The sequence below is a fragment of the Chionomys nivalis genome, chromosome 8 (genome assembly GCF_950005125.1).
Source record: "Chionomys nivalis chromosome 8, mChiNiv1.1, whole genome shotgun sequence".
Lineage (NCBI taxonomy): Eukaryota > Metazoa > Chordata > Mammalia > Rodentia > Cricetidae > Chionomys > Chionomys nivalis.
Genome location: NC_080093.1, coordinates 29,939,708 through 29,965,609, shown reverse-complemented (window position 1 = coordinate 29,965,609; position 25,902 = coordinate 29,939,708). Strand labels below are relative to the sequence as shown.

General features: G+C 44.1%; 1 protein-coding gene and 1 pseudogene across 1 annotated transcript in view; one reads left to right on the top strand and one right to left on the bottom strand.

Moving 5' to 3' along the window:
- Positions 1–1,292: 1,292 nt before the first annotated feature.
- LOC130879286 (glyceraldehyde-3-phosphate dehydrogenase-like) lies at positions 1,293–24,553 on the bottom strand (annotated as a pseudogene).
- Positions 24,463–25,902, top strand: part of Slc1a1 (solute carrier family 1 member 1) — a 77,472-nt gene continuing 76,032 nt past the window's right edge. The window contains exon 1 of the mRNA XM_057778813.1: positions 24,463–24,685. Within this exon, the coding sequence (XP_057634796.1) occupies positions 24,595–24,685 (91 nt within the window). The 5' untranslated portion in view covers positions 24,463–24,594. The remainder of the gene's footprint in view (positions 24,686–25,902) is intronic.

Sequence of the window (25,902 nt, the reverse complement as noted above, 5' to 3'; positions counted from 1 at the left end):
TCCTAAGCCATATGCAACTCTACCCACATTCCTAGTCCATGCTTCATCTTTGGTTTTAAAATCTCTTTTCTCAGTTTGCAAAAGTTCAGAATCAGGAAAGCATGCAAGGCCTTCATACAGTGTGTATTCCGCAGCCATGAATACCTGCAAGGCAGAGAAGTGCTGAAAACTGGAGCTTGAAGCACCCAGTGCCTGGAAGTCACGGGTGAGGCTCGAGACTTTGTGATTTAAATCCCACGTTAGGTGATAATCAAGGCTTTTGAAAATTAAAAGTATTAAGAAAAAAATAAAGACTCTTTAATGATGTGGGAGTCCCCTCTGTGTGCTGTGATTAGCATTAATGAATAAAGAAACTGCCTTGGCCTGTTGATAGAGCAGAACTTAGGTAGGCAGGGAAGATGGAACTGAACACTGGGAGGAAGATGAGTGGAGTCAAGAGGAATACCATGGAGCCGCCAGAGACACGCTGGGAATTTTACCCGGTAAGCCACTGCCATGTGGCAATATACAGATTAATAGAAATGAGTTAAATTAATATAAGAGTTAGCCAATAAGAAGTTAGAGCTAATGGGCCAAGCAGTGTTTTAAACAATATAGTTTCTCTGTGGTTATTTCGGTTCTGGGAAGCTGGGACAAAAAAAGCAGACTCCTTACTACAGTTTTAACACATCAAATATCTAAATAAAAACAGAACTGTAATGGATCCTCTGGAAGAAGTAATTTCTTTTTAAATTTGCTGACTACTAGATTTTTTTACTTAAATTTTTTAGTTGAATTTAAATTTAGAATTACCAATCTGATGTTAGAAAAAATTATCGAAACTAAGCTTGTTTCCTTAAATAGGGTACATAATTTAAATACATACTGTTAGTTTTTCTTCTAAATTTTCAAACTCTATTTATTTATTTATAATTTTTCTGGGTATAGTGAACTTAATTGATGGTGTAGGACAAAATGGGGCTTCCTAAGCCCCTCTCCTTCTCAGTTTCTGCACTCGAATCTGTGAGGGGAGGAGCTTGTGGATGAATTCCTGGCAGCTATGGACCCCATTCTTCCTCCCCTGTTCCTGCTGGGATGAGCAATTCAGGACTTCCTACTCCTTGGGGGGCCAAGTGAACCACAAGGTCCTCCAATCTGTTGCTGTAGCCAATTAGTTAAACAGTCTTGCTGGGGCTCTTGATGTTATTGACAGTCCAGTATCCAAGGTGGAAGAATGAGAGTCATCCCTGTTACAGTTTCGAGAGAAAAGCTGGGTGTAGCTCAGGATGTCATTTAGGGGCGCCCACCCATGCCTACTTCACCACCTTCTTGAGATCATTGTATTTGTCAGCATTCTGCAAAAGCCGGTCAGATCCACTACATGCTCAGGGTAGGAACATGAACAGACATGCCAGTGAGCTTCCTGTTCGGCTCTGGGATGATCTTGCCCACAGCCTTGGAAGAACCAGTGGATTCAGGGATATTCTAGGCAACCCCATAGCCAGTGAACAACAATTTCCTAGAAGTGTTGGCTACCTGTGATCTTCTGGGTGGTAGTAATGACATAGACTATGCTCATGAGTCCCTCCAAAATGCCAAGGTTATCATGGATGACCTTGGCCAATGCCAAAGCAGTTAGCGGTGCAGGAGGCATTGCTGACAATCTCTCATGAGTTTTCATATTTCTCATGGTTTACACCCATTACAAACATGGATGCATCAGTAGAAGGAGTAGAGATGGTAATTAAGACACTGGACTCCACAACATACTCAGTACCAACCGTTTCCCATTTGATGTTGGCTGGATCTCACCCCTGCAAGATGGAGATAGTCTTCTTCTTGATGACAAGTTTCCTGTTCTCAGCCTTGACTGTGTGATGGAACTTTCTATGAGTAAAGTCATATTAGAACATGTATAGTGTGTACTCAATGTCAATGAAGGGATTCTTGATGGGACTAATGTCTACTTGGCACAAGTTGAATGCATCCCTAGTGACTAGGCACCCAATACTACCAAATCTAATCACTCTGAGTTTCACCTTTCTATTCCAGGGATAAGGCTGGCCCTGAATGAAAAGATGCAGCTATCTCTGAAATTGGGAGGAACAGACAGTCCATTTCTAATTGTGTGTGTGGGGGGGCGTGCATATTTGTACTATGGCATATATGTGGAAGTCAGGAAACAAATTTAAGGAGTCAGTTCTTGTCTTCTAACTTGTTAGGCAAAGTCTTCTTTGTTTCTGATGTTCCTGATTCCCCATGCTAGCTGCCCTGAGCGCTTCAGGATAATTCTGTCTCCATTTCCCATCTCTCGGTAGTACTGTTGTGATCGTACACGTGTGCCACTGCCCTCAGCTTTTCTGTATGGGTTCCAGGGATTGAACGCAGGACTTTATGCTGCATGGCAGGAGTGATCACCTTCTGAGCCATCTCAAGAACCAGTGTTTCTTATAAATATTTAAATATTATATCTTGAAATTTAGAAATATGGCAGTGAATAAAACTCTACTTTTACCAAGAGATGAATCCTCAAGTAACTGACTGAAGGGACAGTAGCCCACGTGATCATGTGACTCTGGCAGGCATTGCCCCTCTCTCCAGTTCCCTCTGCCTTGCTAAAAACCATTAGATTACTTTCCTGAAACTAGCCCTTTGTCTATTCTCTTCTTCCTAGTGAGGCTGACTACCAAGATCCAGCTATCAAAGTACTGAAATCCAGCAATCAGAAGCCCCCTTCGGCTCACCTAATTAATATGCCCAATTAAACTAAACACGTCATCCTAACTCGGGGTTTCCCATTTTACCTTTATAAACCACCATTTGCCTATGTGCCACATCTATCTCCTCTCTATCTAGAGGCAGTTCTTTGTCCCTCTGGGACAAATATCCCTTCCTTCTCTTCCTGGTCCCCTTCCCATACTCCCTCTTCCTCTCCCTTCCTGTATCCTATCTTTTACCCTTATCCCCGCCCTCTGTCTCTCTGGGGCAAATCTTCTTTGTGCTGAGAACTTGGTCAGAGAACTTGACCTTGGGACCCTGAGCAGATATTTTTCCTTTCACTGACACTGAGTGTTCGATTTCCCTGATCTCTGAGATGTTAGGGGAGAGGAATGTGATGTTTTGTTCTTGGCACCCATAGTATCCTGTGCCTGGTGCTCTGAAAGTTAAATATGATTAGCCCTGACCTGTGGGGGAAAATGAGGCTCTCCATTGTTAAGGAGTCTATGGGGGAACTGGGTTATAAACAGACATTTTACACAGTCTCTCTCTCTTTGCTTTATACCACACCTGCCTCCGTGCACCAATCAGAACCTATTCCCTGTACCAGAAGGAGTTAAAGAAGTTTGGTAGCCATGAGGTTAGATAGAAATCACACTCAACAGGAAGCCTTTCATTTGGAAACTCCAGACAAGGTTCTGGGTGACTGAGGTTAAGACTGAGGAGCCCAAAGACTAAGACAACTTTGTTTTTTTCTTTCAAAAAGCTTTCACAGAAAAAACAACTGAGTAAACAAAGGCTAGAATTAAAAGAAATGCGGGCAAACATTTAAACAGAATAACAGGGCCGTTAAAAGGCTAAGAAAGAACTCAGCTAGCATTTGAGATAGGCCAGATATTACTAAAATGAGGAAGTAACTCCCCTGAAAGAAGGAGTAGCATGGTCAGAGTCTCAGAACACCAAGTATAGACTGTTCTGGACAAACAGAGAACATGGGCTTCTAGAGAAAAGGTGACAGGGAAGATAAAGCCAAGAGGATGAGGAAAGACTCAAGCTCGGGTCGGTGAATAAAGAAGTAAATGATCCATTGTGAACTGAGTGCTGGTTAGGTTGTAGTGGGCAGAAGATACAAATAGCAAGGAAGCCAGTAGAAGGACCATTACAGTAATAATGCTCTTTGTACTTAGGGTTTCTTAATTGTATAGACAAACTGCCCCTCTAGCTAACATGTCAAAGTGGAAATATTGAGAACATACTAGATGTTTGGGTGCAGACTCACTGAGTTATATGTAGCAACTAATCAACTTCTTACTTTCATAGTTTAAAACAACTATTTAAGATTTTTATCCTTCAATAGCAGAAATTTCTAAGAGCTATAGATCCACCTCTTGCATTTGACTTCTTGGGGATCAAGGATCACCCAATAGGTATAAGCCAGAGGGTCCACATCTACTCTTAAGTTCCATGCCGTCCGCATTTACAGTTTGTTCCCTAAAGTCGGTAATACAGCTCTACTCAGTCACAGAATATTGGGACGAATAGGGATACACAGTGCCTTTTAGCAGATATAACTGCCTCTTCTATTGCCAGAGGCCCCAAGGGTATGCTGAACCATCTGGACACAAGATGTAGTGAGACATAGCAATAAATTGTTCTAAAACATCGTAATGTAAAATGTATCTCTTGTGTGAGAATTTATATTAAAAAGAGGAACATCATGGGGACTTATCCTTATATCAAAATTATAGAAGGCTCAAATATGAATAAGCATGATAACAAATATTAATTACATGATTAAGAATAAAGTCTAGTCTGATACCAGCTCAACTAATACCTGCTGAAGGTTCCAAACCTTCAGCATCTTAATTTGTGTGATCATTAAAAAGGTAGAGCTAACACAAAAGGAGGAGGAAGAGGAGGAGGAGGAAGAGGAGGGGGCAAAATTACCACTAAGATCAGGAGATGGTGGCATTGTGACTATAGTGAATTGCAACATATTGTAGCTTTAAATATGCTCAGCAGTGACTGTTTAGAGTCTCTTCACAAAAAGCAGTAACTGGGAGGCAATGCATTTGTTAGGTGTAATCATTTCATATACATTGTACATAATAAGTATATACAATGTTATACTGTAAATATATCTGAAAAGTATCAGAGAAAGGAAAGGAGTAACATATCTGTGCTCCAAGGCTTGCTAGACATTTTCTTGCAGTGCCATAGACAGGGCATCTCCAACTCCAGGCACGCGGTCCTACTGGGTTTTATGTATTCTCAATTCTTTGGAGGTAAGAACAAAATTCCCTCAGGCTTTTCTTCAAATGGGGCTCATTTGTATCTAAGACTAAGCCTCCTTAAGAATGCAGCATACAGTCTTTGAGTAACTGGACTCATTTGAGGCTGTGGATCTTTAAAGTCTCTTTTTATTTAAGCTCACTTTAGACGAAAGATTTTGCCAGAACCAGAAAGAGGGAAGATGGACAAATCCCCACAGCACGGAGGAATCTGAAGAATCAATCACGGGAGGCTTTTTATTTGCCCTTTTTCTCTCCCTCGTTGGCCATGATTTCCTGTTTTCCCCTCACCCTCATGCTCCCAATTTTCTCTGCTAAGTGTGACAGCAGGTGCAGCGTACTAGGGACAAAATCCCAGGGTTTGCAGTGTGATCAAATATACTGCAACAATTACTCATTTTGTTTCAGGTTCTTGTGCATTTTGTGTGGGTCTAGAGTGAACTACGTCTGCAAAATGTCATAACAGATACGTCTTTATTATAGTGTAAAGCAGATTTTTAGGACAGATTATATAAAAAATACAGACTTGCAGAAAAATACAAGTTTAGAATCAAGCATGTTGGTTCACACTTACAATCTGAGTGTGCATGAAGCTGAGGCAGGATGATCACTGAGTATTTAAGTCCAGACTAGGCTACAGTATAAAAGGAGGAAGAGGGGGAGCAAAGGAATAAAGAAGGGGCAGGGGGAAGAAGAAACTTAAGAACTGTGTAAAAATTATGTATTCTTCTCCCAAATGGAAATGTGAATTCTTTACAGCTCCCTCCCCCCCCCCCCCCCGTTTCTGTTTTTGTTTTTTGAGACATGGTTTCTCTGTGTAACTTTGGAGTCTGTCTTGGAACTCTCTGTAGACAGACTGGCCTCAAGCTCACAGAGATCCGCCTGCCTCTGTCTCCCGAGGGCTGGGATTAAAGGCGTGTGCCACCTCCGCTGGCTTACAACTTCTCTTTCATTCATCTCTCTACTTACCTGTCAGGGTCTGCCTTCCTGTAAATATTCTCATCCGTTTGGTGGTAAGATACAGACAAAAGATTCCTTTAACTCTAAGGATGCTAGTATGTACTTCCTAAAACAAGGACACTTTCTTATGAAATCACAGATAACTTATTAGCATTAGGCAATTAGCATTCCTCCAAATTCCCTTATGTAATCTACAGGCCCTATTCACATTGTCTCAGTGGCAATCCTTTCACAACTACCCTGCCCTGCTCTGTCCGTGGTCCTTTAAAGAGACAAGACAGAACCACGGCAGCTCTTTCTCTTAAGAACACTGGAGGGGCCCTGACTTCAGGCGCTTTAGAAGAATGTGCCTACATCAACTGCAGGTAAATTTCAAAGGAAAGGTGCCAGAAAGTGAAGAGAAGGCGCTTGGAAATGTTGCCGGGCAGGAAGGCTGTGTGACATTTATCGGAGTTGAGGTCACCAACCGCTTCACGCTTTTCTGTTTTCCCTATTACTGTTTCTACAAAAAATTCCCAAGGGTTTTTTCTTTTTTTCCACCGTGACAGCATTAGAGAGGAGGTGAACCTTGGTAGGTAAAGAGGAGCCATTTGTAGCTCAGGGGCACTGTGACTGAGAACTTAAGGGGAAGGTATTAACGCTTGGAGGACATTGTAGATGGTTGCCAGGTGGAAGGGGCCTGAGACGTGAGCGAGCATATCTCAAAGAGAAGCCCAAGAGATTCCTTTGAGGGGTATGAGCAACATGAATCAGGTAATGAGGAGACTGCTCAAGTTTCCATTTCTCTGGGAGTTATGTTATAGTGAAGCTAAATCAACTGAGCGACTTAATGCGTTTCTAACTACTTCTCATGGCAATAAAGAGAGCAGACTTCCGCCTCAGAATCCTCAACAGGTAAGTCTCTGGGTAGCATTTAGTAAAGCTGTTTTTATTTTTAAATAAAATAAAATATGATCTTGAGAAGTGTTGTTGGTTTCTGATTTTTAATGGTAACATTGTTTTTCTTAAGATCCACCTCGTTAAGTAAAAGGAAACAGGTCAGAAGACAATCTTAGGCAAAGCCCATGACTGGAGCAACTAAGTGCGGCCAAGACTTCAGAGAGTTCTCTGCCAAATATTGAGGTCGGGAAACGCTGATAAGACCTGCATGAAGCTCACACCTGAACTTAAACCAGATGTGGGAGGGGGACATGCATGGACAAGGGAAGGCCAGAGGGGTGTAAAGAGGAGGTTCAGACCTGTCTCTGGTGGACTGAACTCTGCACAGACAGATCTGCAGCAGAACAAAGGGGCGTGGAAACCTGCGGAGTTTGCAAACTCCAGTGACACATCTCTTAGGAAACTGCTTACCAACTCTGCCCACTCTGCCTACTGGATTGCCAAAGTCTGGGCCTTTCCCTCTCAGCATCCTGGCTGAGGCAGCGCTTGGGGATTCTCCCATCCTTTACCGATTGTCAGACATAGTTTCTAGTTATGTAAGAAAAGGTATTCCTGTAAGACACCGGGAAATTTACATACAATACGATGTGTATTTTAGTATAAATAATGATAATAAAATACAACAGTATGATCTTGGTTAATGCAGAGGTCATCAATACTTGGGCATATAATAATACTTTGGAGTCAGGGTATGAGAATTGTTTCTACTGATGTATAAAACATTGAGTTCAACAAATATTTATTAAATCAGTGTCCTGGGAACTGTGCTTGGTAGGTATTACAGAAATATAGAAAGAGCCGCTCCCTTCCTGCAAGGCATCTACAGATGCGGAAAGCAAACCTGAACTGTGCATTGCCTATGAAATTTGTCATAGCTCATGAAGCAATTTCACTTGAATGACTTAGTTCCTACAGAAACGTTGTAAGACTTTCCAGACGGAAACTGATACTTCGCTGAGTGGTGGGACCTGCCCCAGGCTGCAATAGCAGCACCAGTACCAGAGAAAAGTCTTGAACCCAGAATTCCTTCGCACTGGCATCCAAGGTGAGTCCTCCTGGATTGCTGCAGGCACTAATGAATGACAGGGGGCAGGTCAGTGTTCCTGTTGTTCTCACCGCTAGCAAACACGATGCCAGCATCAACACCACATTGGGAGTGAACAGTGAGACTTCACTGTGGACTTAGAAGACATGGACATATGAGAGTGTTATGAACCACTTTATAACAGTTTCACAGCTTAGACAAAATGAATAAATCCACTAATATATGAATTACAAAAATTGATTCAAGAAGAAACAAAACTTGAATGATCGATACTAATTAAAGGAATTAAATTCAGAGCCAGGCATTGTGGTGCCTACTATTAATCCTGGTGGTTGGAAGGCTGAGGTAGGAGGGACTGAGTTTGAGGCCAGTTTGGGCTGTGAAGTAAATTCAAGCCCACCCTACGCTACATAGCAAGACCCTGTATCAAACAAACAAATACACAAATTCTTAGAAAACAATCTCCCACAAAGAAACTCCATGTCTAGGGGAGACCATAATTTCTCTGATTCTAAATCCAGGAAAAGTCATAAGGAGAAAATAAAATTATTTTAACATTATAACATAGATATGAACTTGCAGCATGTCTTAAGTAGGGTGTTTATTTATCTCTATGATAAAACACCATGGCCAAAGCAGCTTGGAGAGGAAGGGGATTCTTTTATCTTACAGCTGGAGAGAAGGAGCAGTGGTGAAGAGAGCTATTGTTCTTGTAGAGCACCTGGGCTCAATCCTGAGCTCCCATAATTCCAGTTCCAGGGTATCTGATGCCCTCTACAGGCTCCAAGCATGCACATAGTTCACAAACATACATGTAAGCAAAACACCCATACACATAAAACAAATGCCTTCAACATTCAAAAATATACCATTTGCATTGAAATGCATCAAAATATCAGAGCACATCAAATATCAAGAGAAAAAAAGTTCTAGGAAGAGATTCACTAAACCTCTACACAGAAACTACAAAATATTATTTCTACAGCTAAGGAAAATCCAAATAAAGAAAGATACCAGGATAGTATATTAGGAAACAAAACCCAGGAGGTGAAATATTGTAATTATGTCACCTCCCCCAGATTTATCTACAGAGTCAAACAAAACCATAGAAAAATATTTCTATGTACATTCGAAAGTTGTTTCGAGTGGAACTCGGGGGCCTTGGCACTAAGCAAGGCAATTTGGGAAAATGGGGTAAGGTCCAAACTCACTAGCTTAAATAATTGACTTACAGTAACAGTTTTGAATAGAAATTGGGAGAGACACAAAAATATATCAATGAAACAAAACCCTGCCCAGGAACAGGCTCCCACGCCTAGCTGTGAGAACAATGACGATTTGTCTTTCATAAATTGCTGTTAGATTCATTTTTACACAGAGGAAAAAAATGGATTAGGTAGATTTTGAACCAAAATTTAGAGAAAGAAAATAAAACTTCTAGAACAAGGCATATAATATATCCATGTCTTTGTAGTAGGCAAGCATTTCTTAAGCAAAAATCCTTGGTTCTCCAAACTTAAATTGGAAAATACCATAGTTTATTAATTCAGAAAATCTGTAGAAATCATTAGAAGAGTAAAAGACAGGCCAGGGGAAGAAAAGGGATAAGTATGAAGATGTAATAAAGGATTTGTGTCATAGGAAGAAGAGAACAAGTTGACTGAAAGACAGGTAGGGGTAGGCTTGGGCAGCCATGAAGTCCAAATGCCCATTCCGTGGTGTGGAACAGGCTTAGCTTCTTGAGAGCTTGGGAAACAGACATTAAAAGCACACGGCATACCATCATTTCCCCACCACAGGGCCAGCTATTTTTTTAAATACATGTATTTATGTATGTACGGACGAAAGTGTGTGCGGATGTGTGTGCACATTTGTGTGTTGTCATGTGCACATGCACGGGGAGGCCAGAGGACAACCTCAGGTGTCCTTCTCAGGAACACTGTCCACCTTTGAGACAGGGTTTCTCATTTGGCTTGGAGCTCACCAATTAGACTAGGTTGCTGACCAAGGCGTCCCAGAGATCCTTGTGTCTCTGCCTCCCCAGCATTGGGATTACAAACTGACTCTGCCCCTTGCTGGCCCTAAGGTAGATAGATCCCTGACCCCAGCAAGGAAGAGTTCGCTCTGTTCCTAATAGGAGAGTTGCCCCCCAACAGTCTGCCCCTACACCCCCACCCCAGCACTTGGAAAAGCTGGTTGGTCCCAGTGACCCAACTGACCAACTCAGCTAGCACCCAAACACACATCCAGGGCTTTGAGATGATACTCCCCAATATCTACTTCATCTCTGACCTGCTGTAGGGCTGAAGGTTCTGGTCCCACAGAACCACAGCCACAGGATCTCCATAACTGTCACAATGGTGGGATATCTGAGAGGAGTCTCGGTGAGGGCCCGGTAAATATTGTTGGTGTATCAGAAGCCACAGACCTTGAAACTGACCAACAACACATTACACAGTGAACATTTGCAGGTAAAGCTGTCTGGACCAAAGGGTCCACTGCATGGTACAGAGCAGCTCTCCGTTTCACCAAGACAAATGAAGAGACAACGGAGAGGTGAGAAAGACGGAGCGAAGTGGATTTTGTTGTTGTTTGTTTTTGTTCTTTGTTTTTAATTATTATTTTTATTTTTACTTTATCTTTATTATTTCTTTTTTAGTTTTCCTTTGGGTGGGGGGTCCTACAAGGATGAAGGGCAGATATGGAGGGACTGGGAAGTGAGTGGGATTGGGGTGCATGATGTGAATTTCCCAAAGAATCATTTAAAAAAATATGTCAAAACCCAAAAATAGAGCTCCCAAGGTTATAATGAGGAGCAGAAGGAGAGAGAACATGAACAAGGAAGTCAGGACCATGAGGGGTGCACCCAACCACTGAGACAGGGGTGCCGATCTATTGGGAGCTCACCAAGGCCAGCTGGACTGCTACTGAAAAAACATGGGATAAAACCGGACTCTCTGAATGTGGCGGACAATGAGAGCTGACGAGAGGCCAAGGAGAATGGCACAGGAACTTTCATCTGGCGATAGATCGAGAGAGAGACAGAGACCCAATTTGGAGCAACCGTCTGAGCTCTTAAGGTCCAAATGAGGAGCAGAAGGAGGGAGAACATGAGCAAGGAAATCAGGACCACGAGGCGTGCACCCACCCACTGTGACAGTGGAACTGATCTATTGGGAGCTCTCCAAGGCCAGCTGGACTGGGACTGAATAAGCATGGGTTGAAACTGGACTCTCTGAACAAGGCGGACAATGAAGGCTGATGAGAAGCCAAGGACAATGGCACTAGGTTTCGATCCTAATACATGAACTGGCTTTGTGGGAGCGTAGCCTGTTTGGATGCTCACCTTCCTGGACCTAGATAGAAGTGGGAGGACCTTGGTCTTCCCGTAGAGCAGGGAATTTGGACTGCTCTTCAGTATCGAGAGGGAGGGGGAGTGGACTGGGGGGAGGAGAAGTGGAGTGAGGATAGGGGGAGGGGGCAATATGTGGGAGGAGGGGGAGGGAAATGGGAAACGGGGAGCAGTTGGAAATTTTAATTAAAAAAGAATAAAAAGCCGGGCGGTGGTGGCGCACGCCTTTAATCCCAGCACTCGGGAGGCAGAGGCAGGAGGATCTCTGTGAGTTCGAGACCAGCCTGGTCTACAGAGCTAGTTCCAGGACAGGAACCAAAGCCACAGAGAAACCCTGTCTCGAAAAACCAAAAAAAAAAAAAAAAAAAAAAAAAAGGCCAAGTATATGCTATCATGTCCGGTATCTTACATGGGTGCTAGGATCAGAACTCTGACCTCACATGTTTATAAAAGTAGTCCACTAACTGATCCATCTCCGCAGCCCCCCAGCTAATCTTCTAAAGTCTGAGAATACAGAACTAGGTCAGGTACCGGTGGAAACAGACCGACACCTTCTAGTGTGTACTTGGGAAGGCTTATTCTGCTTTCCAAAATTCTCTTGAGAAGCCATTTAGAGGTGTGTGGATGCCAGAGGCAAAAGGACTAATCATGCTCCCAAAGCATCAATTTTTCTGCCAAAGAGCCTGGAAATGTTGTGGCAGAAGACACCATTATTCATGGTGATTTATTATGTGCCCGCGCCATCGCAGCCAATGTCATTCTCACCTTCACCACAGGTGAGTCAGCACAGGGCCTGCCTGAGGCAGGCAGGGCCATTATCTGTGTGAATGTGATTGTCATAGGGAGCCTTAGCACACAGCTGTCAGCCAAGAATGATCCCTGACTCAGTGAACGTGAGCGAGGCCCTTCATTCTCAGCCAAGGGTTTACAAGAAGTGTCCCACAACACTCTCTGCTCATAAAGCACTGAGGAAGCTGTAGAACCAGGGAGCTCTGGGTGTTGGGGAGCACAGTCCCACATATGTCCAACACATATATACTACAATGGCATGTGTAAGATCGCTTGGGCAGACCTAATTACAATAGTTAGCAGCTACCAGAAACAATCCAAAGGTTTGTCTGCTGCATAAGGGGGCATAAATTGCAGCTTGTTTATATAATGGAAACTCATGGTGCATGAAGACAACATAGATAAATTACCCATATATATTTATGGATTGAAAGAAGTCAAGACCAAGCATAGAAAAAATAATGTATGTTAATAATGAGTAGGAAAATGGGAATGTACCCATAGGGTTATTTGGCCACGCACCTAGAACAGGAAGTTCAAACCCCCACAAGATACTATCAGCAACTACAGAAGACATCTAGTGATGTGCACGTAGCATTGACTCAGCAAAGAGAGGGGTTCCCATCCCACCTTCTTCCATCTCCTCTTTACATTTTATCAGAGGAAAGAAGAAAAGATAAGAGGTATGGCGGGAGACAAAAGAGGAAAGAGATGTAACCAGTGGAGCACCCCACAGCTTTCAGTCTCTGTGGGCCTTGTTCTTCTCTTTCCCCAGGAACACTGTGTTGTGTTACTGACCTGTTTTCTTTTTCACAATTCCCTTTTAAGCTATAAGAGAAGCAAGAAAGACATGCAAAATACAAGTCTTGTACTCTGTTTCATAAATGTGTATGAACACAAAGGAATTAGAACATGGAAGCCCAGTACATACATGGAACACCAATATAACGGCATAGGAAGCTTTTATGTGATGCTGTGCACAAGATCATCCCTGAAGCATAAATGCCGTGAGCCAGAGAACTGTATGTGACCAGAGACATCTTTGTGGGATCGGAGGGGATGTGGGGGAGCTTGAAAGATATAGGCAGAAAGATGCAGTCTCCTTGTTTCCCACCTAATACTTATCCAGTTTTTAGTTAGTAAGCTGAAAATAAACAACTAAAAGCCCCGGTTTTATTTGAGATGTGTATGGTTGACTCCATTCCTCATTCATTCTCACAGCTAGGTCTGACCACATCACTGGTGTCTAGCCAGTTATACACACAATGCTGCACAGGGTCCCAGGAAGACAGCAGACTTGTCTGGACGTTGCAGCTCCAATTCTATTTTCTGGATTATGGACATGACATGTGGTGTCCTGTCATCTGCTTTCAGCCACAAGGCTGCTCACCTCAGTTGCAGAGCAGAAAGAAAGCTGGGGATGTTGGCAGAAGCAGCTTCTATGTAGACCCCAGGCCGTTTGCCTTTAAATTTCTTTTCCTCAGAGAAAAATAGAACCTGTGTACTCACAGCTGTTCAAATGATGTTAGTGCTAGCTAACCTAGGCCAAAAAAAATTAACTTCCTGTCCTGCTATTAAAACAGATAAAACGATATGTTGACTTAAGCCAAGCCATGAGAGCCAAGTAAGCTGGGCATGATAGCATACATTTGTAGACCCAATACTGAGGAAGGAGAGACAGGAGGACCTGGGGGGCTTGTTGGTCAGACCATTAAGCCAAATAGGTGAGCTCCAGGGTCTGTGAGAGACCCTGTCTCAAAGAAACAAGGAGGAGGGTAACTGAGGGTGACAACTGACACTGACCTCTGGCCTCCCCATGTAGACACATAAACACACACACACACCTAAATAAAATAAAATTATAAGCCAGGAAGTGGTGGCCCACACCTTTAATCCCAGTACTTGGGAGGCAGAGGTAGGCATATTTCTTCATTCCAGTTCAAGGCCAGCCTGGTCTATAGAGTGAGTTTCAGGACAGCCAGGGTTTCACCTTTTCTCAAAAAATCAATATATCTATATCATGCATACATACATGTATATATATATATATACATATATAGTAAATACATTGTATATATTAAATAAGTTATATTTAAACAATATTAATAAAGACTACGGGTTGCATGCCCTTGGAATGATTTCCATCTGCCCTGTTTTCCCAGAAAACAACTAGATAGAACCTGAGATTGAACGTCTCTTCCTGACACCACATTCCCTGACCTGATGCTGCTGACTCAGTCAGACCCGGGAGGTAGCAATTAATGGGGTATTTATCAGAGACTATGTATCAAGGCCATTTTGTTCTATCCTCCCTCCCTTTCTCACTCCCTCCCTCCCTCCTTTCCTTTCTTCCTTCCGTCCTTCCTTTCTTTCTTCCCTCCAGAGAGCTTACTGGCAAACATTTGTACCACAGTAGCACTGAGGGGGCTGAATGCTGCCACTCGAGATAATGTTTGTAAGACAGACATGCTGGGAGGAAGCCAAATGTCCATCATCAGGGAGAGTGTTAAATGAACCCCAGGGACAGCCACACACTGTTGGATTCTACAAGCTTGGGAAGGAACAAGGAAGAGACCTCCAGAACAAGGGCTGCACTGAGCAGGGAGAAGCAGAAGAAGGAATGAGGAAGAATTCCTCACTGTGAGCGGGCACTAAGCTGCATTGTTCAAGAAGAAAGGCAAGCCCGGGGCAGGGCTCCTAAAATGCCACCTGTGTGGAATCACCAGAGCGGGTGTGAATGGAAGGGCCTGTTTGTATTTTCTAAGTCAGAAGACAGGCCCAACCAAAGACTCACACAAACTGAACTAATCGCTACCTGCCCTGGGAGGGAAGGACTCAGGAAAAAGAAGAAGAAGAAAACCTTTCTGGCTGTGTTCTTCCAGAGTTTTGGTGAGTTATGTGGAGGGTTTTTGTTATTGTTTTTATTATTATTCTTTTTTACATCACTTAAAACTTATTGAGGGCCGACAAGATGGCTTAACAGCTAAAGGTTAAGCCTTTAGCTCATTTCCAGGCCTGACCTCCAGAGCTCAATTCCAGGTCCCACAAGGTAAAAGGAGAGGACTCCCTCAGACTCTCTGAGTCTCACATGTACTCTGTGGCATGCACGTGCCCCCTAAGATAAACAGAAAAACAAATAAATGTCTTTTTAAAGTGTTTGTTTAACCTTTTAGAAATGAATTTCTAAAATTTAAAAGCAAATAGGAAACCATAATCCTAAGAGGGTGTCAGACCAAGGGCATAATTACACTGAAGACTTGTGTGGACACACGTTGACTGTGTATCCCCTAATGCCCTAGGTCTCGGAGTCACAAGAACCACCAGGATATCAAGTTTCAGTCAGTGGGCTTGTTACTAGAACTAATAAGACTTAATAAAACTAAAAACTTTGGGGAAGGGGCACTGTCTCAGTGGGTCAGGAGTCTGTTCCACAAGTATAAAGACCTCAGTTCAAGCCTCCAACTGCCACATAAGAAAGGAAGGCATGACAATGTCCACCTGGGGTTCGAGCACCGGGGATAGGGAAGCAGGAGGCCTCTTTCTTCTGAAAAAGTCAGGAAACACAGACAGCGTGGTCCCCAAGAACCCTGTCCCCAAGAGTGTAGTTGTAGACAAATGCTCATCTGAAACTCTGAAAATAAAATGCGAGGGCTCATATTGGTTAAATATGGGACAGCTTGCGCATGTGACTAGAACACTCTCATCTACATGTAACACGTTAAATCCACATATTCACAATGGTACGTTGAGAAAGCTCCCGGCAGTCCCGATCCAAAGTTGCTAGTGCGCCCATTTGTTCCTGAGGAAACCAAACGGTCCCATCATTTCTGTAGGAAATCTACTTCAGGTCGACCAAATAGTTGATTTCAGAAAATGTATTCAGTCTGAAGGCAAGAACCAAGTGAGGTAGCAAAGGAACTGTGATCCCAGCACTCACCTGGGAGACCGTTTGGGGATCTCTAATTGAGGCCAGTTGTACCAGTACCTGATAAAGGGAGACAGAGACGGAGAAAGTGGGGGCACATATAAAATCCTTGGCACTATGCACAATGGGGAATGATAAAATCAAGATGAATTAAATTGAATAGCCTTCATCATCACCAAAGATGCTCAAACAAAAGTCTTGGAGGAACGTGTCACAGGTGAGCCAGCTGACACCAGCGTTCACGTGTTAAACTGCAGATTGCTGAATATCCAACCTCTGACTTACCCACCTGCAGAACACACGGAGGACCGAGAATCAAGTAGGCTGTCACCATGAAGCAGTACAGAATATGGGGAATTGTGCGGAACAGATAACCTGGTCTCTTTAACAAGTAGATGAAACCAAGGACAGCTGCAGTAAAGAGACCTTGAAAAATTAACGAGCCCAGTGTGGCGACACACACCTGTAATCCCAGCCCTTGGGAGCTGCAGACAGAAGAATCAGGAGTGCAAGGTCGTCTTTAGTGAGTTTGAGGCCAGCTTATGCTACGTAAGAGCTTGCCTCGAAAAGTTAAGTAGTATAAAAAATATTGACTAATGAAAGTAATGTATGGATTTATCTAGAGTCTGACATCCATTTTATCATTCTCCATGGCTCTGGCAGACTTGCCCTGTAGCATGGCTGAAACCTGTGGCTGCGAAGATGTATTTTGCACCTTCTCCTGGTAGGACCCAGGGACTCACCCCAGCCAGTGCCGAGAACACAGCCGAAAGTGTCTGTGTGGAGGCAGTGCACACGGGTTCCCTGGATTCTAACTCATCCTGTCACTCACAGTGACTCCCAGGCCAGTACACAGGCATCAAGAATAGGATAACTGAGTGTCTTAGGGTTTCTATTGCTATGAAGAGACGCCATGACCATGGCAACTCTGATTTAAAAAAAACAAAAACATTTAATTGGGGTGGCTCACTTATAGGTCAGAGGTTCAGTCCATTATCATCACAGTGGGACACGGCAGCATGCAGGTAGACAAGATGCTGGAGACGGAGCTGAAAGTTCAACATCTTGAGCCACAGGCAGCAGAAGGAGACAGTGTGTCACACTGGGCATAGCTTGAGCATATGAGAACCCCAAAGCCCACCCCCACAGTGACACACTTCCTCCAATAAAGCCACACCTACTCCAACAAGGCCACACCTCCTAACAGTACCACTCCCTATGTGCCAAGTATTCAAACACACGAGTCTATGGGGGGGGGAGGCGTACCTATTCAAACCCCCACACTGGGAAATGAAGTCTTCAAGCTGTGCTCAGCTTCATCGAGCTATTCTGGAATGGGAAGTAGTCGCCAGCAGGCAGTTTCCTACATAGGGAGCAGGGTACAGAGTAGTTGCTCTCTTTTCTCTAACACACAGCCTCTTCCTGGACAAAGCCATTAATCCTTCCCCTGCTCCCCTTCTTCTTCCTACTGGGTCACTTGTGATGAGTTCTTCTCCTTCCCCATGTCTCATTCACTGTCTGGGGCACATGGAGATCTTCCATGCTAGGCTTTTGATAGCAAATAGGGAGACAACCTAAGAAAGTGCATGTCCCTGCTGACAGTAACCCGGGTTTCCATTAGTACTCGTGCATATATGCAAAAGAGGGGCGTTGTGGCCAGTTTCAAATCCTCCACCCCCCGGTCCGCCAAGCGTACGACGACCTCAGCTAGCTGAGAAAAGAGTATGTATGGGCTTGGAAAGGCAGGTGCAGGAGAAAAGATACATCACAAAGAGCATGTCACGATTCTTCCACATGTCACTGGAACTGTGCTGTACAAATGACGTTTACTGTTTTCAAGTCCATGAGCCATAAATGACTGTGCCCTCGTGGTATGGAAACACCCGGCCCAGGTTGATAGCTTATTTTTGACATTTCCAAGCATAGCCTTATGGCAGGCACGGTGGTACACACCTGTAGTCCTAGCACTTGGGAAGTGGGGGCAGGGTGGAGGAATCAGAAGTTCAGGGTCATCCTTAACTACGTAGTGAGTTAGAGAACAGCCCAGGCTACAGGAGACACTGTCTCAAAAACAAGCAAAGAGGCACCCGACTGTGTTTATCAACCTAATATTTCCCCTGTGCGTCCCATGTAATTTGATATTCTTATTTTTAAGAGACAGGGTTCTGCTAGATGACCTAGGCTGACCTCCAAGTTGAGACCCCATCTTAGCCTCCTTTAGCTCCAGGGTGCACACCTGTGCTTATAAACAACATTCTGCTACAATGTTTTCATTCTCTCCTCTCAGCGTCTCCACACTGAGTCTTTGTCAGTCTCTGTACCAGTTAATAGAATTCCAAAGACCTGGGTCAAGCAGCTTTTGCTCACATCTTTGAACGGTGTTTGTCTGTTTGTTTGCTTGTTTTGGTAGAAATCTCACAGGTTTTGGTTCAGGTGGATGAAGAATATAAGCAGGTTTTTAAACAGTTTTTCTTGATGGGTGATGGTAGTGCTTGCCTTTAATCCCTTGGGAGGCAGAGGCAGACGGACCTCTGTGAGTTCAAGGTCAGCCTGGTCTACAGAGTGACTGTTATAGCTAGGACTGTTACACAGAGACACCCTGTCTCAAAAAACAAGACAACAACAACAAAGCTTTTTCTTAACATATATGAATTATACATATAATGGTTCCATTATGACATTTTAATACATGTACATAATGCATTTATTTCTATTGTATTCATGGCCCCATAACCTTCTGCTCCCTCTAACACTAATCCTCCTCTTCCCAGTCTCCCGTTCTACTTTCATGGCTTATCTGATGAGACTAACCAGAGTTGTTTACTGATTTGACACCTGCTCCATAGGAGGGAAATCATATCTGATACAGTAAATCCACAGAAAAAGCCACAGCTGGGAGGTCATAGGCCCTACCGCAGGCTCTGATGTTGTTCTGTGACCCAGACATCTAAGTCTGTCAACAGCTAAATAACTACATTTGTGCCCACAGGTTAGTGCTGTCGTCAGCCCTGCTCAGAAAAGCTTCCTGCAGCAGTCCTCAGTGACATAAACTCAAAACTGGTCAAGAAGTTCTGATTTTTTTTTAAAAAGGTACATATTGTATAATTATCCTCAAGAAAGAAAATCATAGTACTTTCTAGATACAGAAATGCAGGACACACTATTGTTCATTTCTTTAGGGTTTTCCTAATATTAAATGACAAACATTAAAATTATACAAAATCTAACTGTGTATTTTGTCCTCAGACTTTTGTCCACTAGATAAACAAGTTGGGGCTAAATTTGCATTTCTTTGACTTCTAATAAAATTGAAACTTTTTTGTTTTAGACAGATAGACAGAGAGATCAATAGATAGGTGATAGATGATGGTAGTTAGATGAATGATAGGTAATGATGATGGTGCTATCTAGCTAACTGGATGGATGATAAATAGATGATGATAGATAAATAGATGATAGATAGATGATAGATGATAGATAATAGATAGGTGATAGAAAGATAGGTAGGTAGGGTAGATAGATAGATGATAAGTAGATGATAGATAGATAGATAGATAGATAGATGATAAGTAGATGATAGATAGATAGATAGATAGATAGATAGATAGATAGATAGATAGATAGATAGAATCTTAATTAGTGTTGCTATCGCTGTGAAGAGACACCATGACCACGGCAACTCTTTTAAGGGAAACAGCTCATCGTGGTGGCTCGCTTATAGTTTAGAGGTTCAGTCCATCATGGCAGGGAGCATAGTGGCATACAGGCAGGCATGGTGCTGGAGAAATAGCAAAGTGTCCTATGTCGTGGTCCAGTGCCAGCCCAGACCATAAATTATTTCTCCGGACCAGAGGGGAGGCATGGGAATAAAGACACAACTTACATGGCTTTATCGGGGTCCTCAGTGATCCCTCATGAAATTCTGAGTTCACATCCTGAAAATTCACCCGCGTTTATTCTCCAAACAGCTAGTTTTTATACCAAAATGTAAACTGAGGGGGAAATTCATTAGCATTCTGTTTCCTAGGTAGCAGGACTAAAGTCATGTCCGCAACTATGGTTGTTCTGTCAGGTAGCTTGGATTAACACCTCTTCCCAGGGGATGTCTATAATTACAAAAACAGCAGAACGATATTAGCATATCCCGATGCTTTGTTTAGGATAGCAGAACAATATTAGCATATCCTGATCCTTTGTTTAGGTCTGGAAAGCCAAGTGACCACCTTCTATGTGGTCAGGTGTAAACTGGCCTGAAAGTCTGGCCGCCATACAATGTATACATATGGGCCTGAATAATACATGGCCCTACAGTCCTATATCTTGCAGGCAACAGGAAGTCAACTGTCACACTGAGTGAAGCCTAAGAAAAAGACCTCAAAGCTTGCCCCCACAGTGACACACTTCCAACAGATGGTGTTGTCCAATTAAAGGTGAGCCCTCCAGTCTCAAGGTCTGGATTAAAGGTGTGTCATCCAGTCTCCTCTAACAAGGCCACACTTACTCCAACAAGGCCACACCTAATAATAGTGGCACTCCCTTTGGGGACCATTTTTTTCAAACCACAACAGATTCATAGATGATAGATAAGTAGATAGATGGATAGGTAGGTAGATAGATAGATGGATAGATAGATAATAGGTATATAGATGATAGATAGACAGGTAGATAGGAAGAGAGAGAGAAAGGAAGGAAGGAAGGAAAGAAGGAAGGAAGGAAGAAAGGAAGGAAGGAAGGAAGGAAGGAAGGAAGGAAGGAAGGAAGGAAGGAAGGAAGGAAGGAAGGAAGGGAAGATGGGAAAATGTCCTTTACAGATATTGCCTTATGTGGAGTCTTGAGAGAAGTAAAGAGAAGATAAAGGAGGTTAAGTAAGTTGCTCAAATTTGCTTGTATTAAGTAAATTTAAAAATTTGTTTTTCATCTCCTAAACAAAATAAAATTGTTCTCAGTTTTCCCCAGTAAGCAATAAAGCCAATGTGGAAGAGCTCTGTTGAAGTCCAGATTTCAAGGACATCTAACAAAACTAAGTTTCTTTCAGCTAAATCAACTTGGCAAACTACTATTCGGAGAATTACTGGGACATTTAATGTCTTTGGCTTGTAATTCCAAGATAACTTGGGTCCAGACCAAGATTAGAAGATAAAGAAGAGCCCACATCAAAGGGCATCTGACACACCTCAGGTTCTACTGTCAGGGAGGCTACCTGAGAAGCTGAAGGTCACTTGTGTGCCTGTGGCCTCCTCCTCCATCACTGCTGTGTGACTCAGTGCAATCATATTTGCCTTGTGAACTGCAGCCATCAAGTCACTTCCAAAAGAGTTGGCCAGTGGGAGTTGGCCTTTGGTTTCTGAGTGTCTTCTTTATTTCTATCTCTGTTGATACAAAAGGCCAGGTTGTCACCTGCTGCTTAACCTTGTGTGACAAAGTCAAAGTCCCTTTTCTTTAATTGTTAACTAGTTATTCCCTGAGTCAACATTTAAAAGAAAAAAAGGAAAAACAGTAACAATAAGTAACACCAGTTTCTTAGAAGGAGAAGGAGGTGTTATCACATTAGAGAAAGTTAATGAATGAAACCAGACAAAGGTTTCTCTGGAGAAAGGAATTTGACAGACTTAGGAATAAAAGGGACAGTTCATATTTATTGTAGAAAAACAGCTCTAATGGTTCGTTCTCCTTGGTTTCAGGATCTTAACACAAAAAAGTCCTCTTCCAGAAACAGGTGTGGCACACACAGGGGAAATGGCCTTCCAATCTCACCCTATCTGACATTATTTGTATTCATGACTACAAGATAAGAGGATGGGGTAATGAGATAGATAGATGATAGATAGATAGATAGATAGATAGATAGATAGATAGATAAACAGATAGATAGATGGATAGATAGATAGATGGATGGATAGATAAACAGATAGATAGATGGATGGATAGATAAACAGATAGATAGATAGATAGATAGATAGATAGATAGATAGATAGATAGATAGATGATAGATAGAAGATAGATGACAGATAGATAAACAGATAGATAGATAGATAAACAGATAGATGATTGATAGATAGATAGATAGATAGATAAACAGATAGGTGATAGATAGATAGATAGATAGATAGATAGATAGATAGATAGATAGACGGACGGACAGATAGATGATGGACGGACGGATGGACAGACGGACAGACAGATAGACAGACAGATAGATAGATAGATAGATAGATAGATAGATAGATAGATAGACAGATGGATAGATGGATGGATGGATGGATGGACGGGCAGATAAAAGGATGGATGGATGAATAGATAGAGAGCACAAATTAGGGATCTCCAACTTCTCTCTCTAGAGTAGGGCTTGGTCCCACCATTTCTTGGTTTAGGCTGCGAAATCCCAAAGTATGAGATGCCAGCCACAGTGACTGTGAATTCAGAAGTTCACTCCCTACTCCCATAAAATGGATTTGCTGTTGGCTTGAGTTCAGCTCATTCAGACACCCAAGTGTCTCCTGCAAGGGGACAGGATGTATCCGTAAGGACCTTGAGTAAAGCAAACCAGTGACTCAAGAGTGACCTCCCCGAGCCGGGCGGTGGTGGCGCACGCCTTTAATCCCAGCACTTGGGAGGCAGAGGCAGGCGGATCTCTGTGAGTTCGAGACCAGCCTGGTCTACAAGAGTTAGTTCCAGGACAGGCTCCAAAACCACAGAGAAACCCTGTCTCGAAAAACAAAAAAAACAAACAAACAAACAAAAAAAAAACAAAAACAAAGAGTGACCTCCCCATCAGAGCTCTGTGTGTGCCCCCCCCAGGAAGTAGTTCAATGACCAGGTATGGAGACAGGCTTCTCACTTCAACCCTTGTTCCACCTCTTCCTCTCAACACAGAAATTGGGCAGAGTTTTTAACTTGGTTGTGCCTAGATTTGCCTGCCAACATGATGAAAGGAAGGCAAGCATCTTGTTTGAGTCTCACAACCTCCACAAACCCCAGGAGTTATCTGAGCACCCGTGTCACAGGTAAACTGAAACATCAGCATTAAGCAACAGGTTCAAGCTACCTCAGTAGTAAGTAGTGTGGGCGGGCATTGAAAGTGAGTTCCTCCCCACAGAGTGCAAAGGCTGTGAGGTAGACAAGGTCCACCTCCAGGGTGTGTTAGCTTTATAAACACAGTAGAGCACACTGGAACACAGCTATGGTAGACACTTCCAGTTCACAGGACACTGGGAAGGGAGGCACAAAAATGTCATACACCACTGCGGAATCCCAGTATATTTCACTGAGTCTTTTCTAAGCCCATGGCTCTGCTTTATAGGTTTATTTTAGTATACATATGATCAAATTACACATATAGTTTTTAACTCTTTTTTTTTCTTACCGTATGGTACTAAGGGACTCCATTAGTACCTTCCTTCCTGTAGACTGCATATGACTACATGAAGTTCCATAATACATTCCATTCAATTTTTTCCTCTTGTTGAACATTTGAGTTTGTCCATTTTTTTTTTCATTTCTGTAGAATCATTCTTTTTCTTGGTAGTTTGCCTTTTTCGGACATTTTTATTTCCAGCTCCAGCCAGGCCACCCAATGATCTTGGGTTCCCTCTCTCCTGACTTTTTTGAGAGTTCAATGCCTGGAAAGAAGGTGATCCTTCATACTATAATGTACACAGCTAATAAAGCCTAATCCACTATATCTTGAAGGGTTTTTATAAATCACTTTAAACCAAAGGATGTCTCTATCTGTCGGGTTCTACTGAGCAAGTAATCTAGACAAGGGGATTCCCCTGACACCCAGCTCACTTAGTTACGGTGGTGTTATGCTTAGAACAAAAAAAGAGTATGCTTAAATGCCAGTGGAAACAAAGAGAAATTCACACTAACCCAGATTCTCCAACTACAGCCTGTAAGGTATTTGGCCTTGGGGTTGGAATGGGCCCGCCCACCTTCCCACACCAGTCAGGCCTGGTTCTCAGCCCTAATTACCAAGTGGTCCCCACAGAGCGAGTCCTAGGAGTGCAATTGTTAAATTGTGCAAGGCACCTAGGAGTGCAATTGTTAAGTTGATCACCACCTCGTGTGTGTGAGGTGTAGGACCAAGCCTGGGTCCTGGCGGATCCTGTCTGAGCCGCGAGGAATATCAAAGACCCGCTGGGAAAATTCTCCAAACCTCCTCTAAAGTCACACCGTGCCCCTTCTCCTTGAGACTCCCCTACGGAAAGACCAAGGCAGAATCGTGTCCGCGTACTGAATCCCTTCGCACGGGGCCAGGGATGAGTGTCCCCAAGAAGGCTGATGTGGAATAGCAGTGGGTCAGACGCTTAGCAAGTGGGAAGCCTTCAACACGGAACAGAGGGGGACCGGGTTGCCCCACGCGCGCCGCCCCACCGGGACGCTCCGCCCTCGGCCTCGCTGGTTGGCCGTGGCGCTGCAGAGAGCGGCGGCGGCAGGAGGAGTCGGGCACGCCCGCCACGCAAAACCACGGTGCTCGGTCCCCAGCGGCTGTGGCAGCACTGACAGCAGCCTGTGCGCTGGGTCCCCGCGGCGCCCAGCCTCCCGCATCCTGCATTCGCCACCCTCTCCGAGTCTCCGCTAGCGCTAGTGCCCACCATGGGGAAGCCCACGAGCTCTGGATGCGACTGGCGCCGCTTCCTGCGGAATCACTGGCTGCTGCTCTCCACCGTGGCCGCCGTGGTGCTAGGTGAGCCGCGCGGGGGGCGAGGCACGCGCCCGGGGACAGGCCGCGTGAGGGGTTGGGTGGGCTTGGCATAGCGCGTGCTGCCCGCGTCCTCCGCTCCTGGGCCCCCAAGGTTGGGCGACAACCCGAGGGCTTTGCTTTCACACTGGGGGTGGGGGAGAAGACAATGCTCATAGGGAAGCCCCATTCGGGCGCTCCGCGAACTGCTATCCCTGCTTTCTCCAAAATGATCAAAGGGGCTTGGAAGGTGGATGGGGTCATTTGAAAACAAGCAGGGTTTAATTTGATCTCCATCCTTAACTGTTCCCACACAGGCACACACCACCACCACCACCACATCACCACCACAACCACCATCACCACCACCACCATCACCACCAACACCACCACCACCACCACCACCACCAACACCACCACCAACACCAACACCACCACCACCAACAACACCAACACCACCACCAACACCACCTTCGTGCCCGACGGAGACTGTATGAATTACAGTTCTCCGTCGGATTTGAATAGACATCTGGGCCTGCGGGATGGTGGAGACCCCGGGAATGTTGAAACCGCTGGCAGGGGGTAGCTGCCCCATGACAGGATTCCCCTTCAATCAGATTCATGCCTGAATTCCCACCTAGCAGTTGTGGCTCGAGGGAAGCCACAGGAAACCAGCGCTAAGAGATCTCAGCCCCCTTCTTCCTCCTGGGCTACCTGTTCACCACGTTTTTCTATTAAAAATAATATAAGCCTCTTTATCCGTGTTCACACTCGCGTGTATTTGAGTGACCCATGCCTGACATATGTCTGAGCCATTGCTCAGAGGTTTGAGTTACTCATGTTTAGAATCTCATTTTCTGACCAGGTTGTCTGTCTGACTTGAGCTCCATAATGTAGTTTAGGGTGGGAGCCCTGTGGGTCTTTAAATCCCAGGTGGGGCCGCCCAGCAGGTGCCGGCAGGTGCACCTAGAGAGAAAGTGGATTCCCAGGCAGCCTCCACCCTCTGTCTGGAAATTGCAGCTGCCTCTGCTGGAAAAGGATTGGGGCCGCCAAAGGTTCTTCTCCCCGGTGTCGTACACTGCTCTTGAGGCTGAGAATACTTGGTGTTGCCTGCTCTCCAAGGTCTTCCCCGCCAGAAATAAAATGCCTTTGGAAGTTAATGGACTCCTTGGGGTCATTTGGGCTCCTCTGGAACCTTATGCAAAAGGAAGTCGGGCTTCTAG